General features: G+C 39.6%; 1 protein-coding gene across 1 annotated transcript; it reads right to left on the bottom strand.

Annotated features, from left to right (window-relative positions):
- Nucleotides 1-232: 232 nt before the first annotated feature.
- On the bottom strand, nt 233-1684 carry LOC100659504 (olfactory receptor 5V1-like). The gene has a single exon (XM_064279043.1). It carries the CDS (start codon nt 1311-1313, stop codon nt 366-368), a length of 948 nt encoding a protein of 315 aa, XP_064135113.1. The 5' UTR covers nt 1314-1684; the 3' UTR covers nt 233-365.
- Nucleotides 1685-2839: the final 1155 nt, after the last annotated feature.

Raw genomic sequence — 2839 nt, 5'->3', positions numbered from 1 at the left:
CACTAGCCACTCCTTGGAAATCCTATGGTGCATTTCTACTTCGTCCTATAGGGCCACTATGAGTAGAAATCAACCCATGGCAATGGGTTTTAATATTTATGGAAGCAACCTGACATCTTTCTCCCTCCGAGCAGCTGGTGGGTTGGAATCCTTGATCTTTTGGTTAATAGCTGAGCACTTAACCACTGCTCCATTGGAGTTCCTTTTAGATAGGTGTAACAATAGTTATATGTATATGTGTGTGTGTATAAATTTCTGTCTATACATAGGTATGTCCTCTCTATGTCAATGTAAAATATTATTCCTATGAATTCTTCCAAACCTTCTTGTGAATTCAGATTAAGTGGAATGCTAACTGAGTAATATCATCCTTGCTTTAAACATGCCTTATGACATAAAACCTTTCTGAGTGCTCCTTTTACCTCCGTGTTTCTCAGGCTGTAGATGAGGGGGTTTAACATTGGGGTAATAACCCCATACAGCATTGAGATGAGCCTGTCTCTGGCTGGGGAGTGGTGGCTGGAGGAGGGGCGGATATAGGTAAATATCATTGTACCATAAAACAAACAAGCCACAAGGAGGTGAGAAGCACATGTGGAGAAGGCTTTGCACTTCCCTTCAGCTGACCTGATCTTTAGGATGGTGGATATGATGTAGATATAAGAGATACCAGTGATTAGAAAGGCACTGATGCCCAAGATACCTCCTACCACTAAGACAAGCATTTCTGCCACATACGTGGAAGAGCAGGAGAGGGCCACCACTGGAGGGATGCCACAATAATACTGGTTGACCTGATTGGACTTGCAGAAAGACAGGCGGAACGTGAACACCGTGTGCAGAAGAGAATTGAGAAACCCTGATGCCCAGGTCCCTGCTGTAAGCTTCACACAGCTCCCCTTTGTCATGATGAGGATGTAAGAAAGGGGGAAACATATGGCCACGTACCGGTCATAAGCCATGACAGCGAGAAGGAAGACCTCGGTCCCTGCCAGGGCCACTAGGAAAAAAAGCTGCAAAGCACATCCAACAAAAGAAATGCTTTGATTCTTGGTCAAGAGGTTCTTGAGCATCTTGGGAACAGTAGCTGATGGGCAGAAAATATCTAAGAGGGACAGATTTGCCAAAAAATAATACATGGGTGTGTGCAGCTTTTGTTTAGTTCCAACAGCAAGGAGAATGGCCCCATTTCCCACCAAGGTGACCTGATAGATGGCAGCAAAGACCACAAAGAGAGGGTAGCGTACCTCTGGGAGGTCAGAGAGACCACTGAGGATGAACTCTGTGATGGTAGTTTGGTTGTAGACATCCATTTCATCTCTCCACAGGTGTCTTTCTGGAGGGAATGAAACCAACAGCCACAAGTTAGGCTCAAAACCAAGAAGCCTGGTGATGTGAAACACTTGGGAAATAGTGGGTGTGTGTTTGATGATGAATTATGCTAGCCCTATTAAGAGATTTCACATACTGCAACCACTGTATGCATGGTATTTCTTAGACTATTTGTCCTCAGTTCCTAATCAAGAACTATTTAAAATTTCTCATCAATAAAAATATTTCTGATCCTTAACACTTTCATGGGTGACTTTTTTTGTTTTGTTTTGCAGATTTTTGATGCGCCATTTTTTTTTTCACTAACAGAATGGATGCTGAATCATTGTTGGTGGTTTTTTTTTTTTTTTAAATGGGGTGCCATTTGCAGGCAGGGCATATTAATCCCATGTTACATGAAGCAGATCAAACACAGGGCATATATCAGTCCCATAACAATTTTTAATTACACTTTAGCTGTAAGATATCTTACTCAACTTTCCAAAAATACACACAAAATACCAAATAAACATTGCACTTGCTGCAGATAACTGCTATCAGTCTGACTTAGAGTGAGCCATATCAGTACCATGTTCCATGAAGCACATCACACCATAGAACGAATTGATTCCATGGCCCTGGGAGTGTATCACAAATGGTTTTCACCCCCAAAATAACTCATTTACTTGAATATTTCCAAATGCTGGTAACTGTGTCTTCCCAGCAACACAACAGAAATAGTAAACATACTTGCAAACCTTATCTTGCTGTATAGAAGCCAAAAGACACAGGAGTTTCACACTATCGCTTTTCCGGGAAGCATCCAGAAACCATCCCCTTATACGAATGGCTCTCAACACTCAAATGTGACATAGAACAACTTCCTTGATTTTTAGGCAGTTGCACCAGTATCTACCATGACAGCAGAATGTACTAATGGCTCAAATCCCTGCCAATAAACCTCCAGGGATGGAACATATAACTGGGACATGTATGTCCCAAAGACCATGAAAGAGCAGTAAAGGATATTTCACAATTTAGTAAAAACTGGTAGTGAAGGTATCACCCACGCTTAGATACTTTATTCTGCCTTTTATTGTGTTAATGTGTACAGTTTTATGCACTATCTCAATTTTAAGTACTTTGAAGGTAGAATCTGTATATTATTCCTTGAATTATGAATGTTATTAACTGTTAGCAACTAGCAGACACAAGGTAAAAAGTAGATACATAAATGTTGAGTGCGGGCATGGCTCAACTGTGTGTTACCATAACTTCAAAATCATGCTCATTTAAATATGAACATTGTCTTGTTAATTTTTCAAAGTAAAATTAATAAATTAATAAAAGTAAATTTAATTAATAAAACCTAGTTGATCTTGTCTGAATGTGACCCAAACAATAAACAGACATATTCACTTATATATTCAACTTCCCTTTCCATTGAAATTTACATTTCTTTAACATATGTCCAAGAATACCTAAGGAAATTTGAGATTTCAAAAATTGTATATGCTACAACATATAT

This window comes from Loxodonta africana, unplaced genomic scaffold (genome assembly GCF_030014295.1).
Source record: "Loxodonta africana isolate mLoxAfr1 unplaced genomic scaffold, mLoxAfr1.hap2 scaffold_34, whole genome shotgun sequence".
In the NCBI taxonomy this organism is placed as follows: domain Eukaryota; kingdom Metazoa; phylum Chordata; class Mammalia; order Proboscidea; family Elephantidae; genus Loxodonta; species Loxodonta africana.
This window is presented reverse-complemented; position numbering and strand designations above follow the sequence as displayed.

Bases quoted from the DNA above. Each gene is read 5' to 3' on its own strand.
- LOC100659504 (XM_064279043.1), bottom strand. From the start codon at position 1,313: ATGGATGTCTACAACCAAACTACCATCACAGAGTTCATCCTCAGTGGT.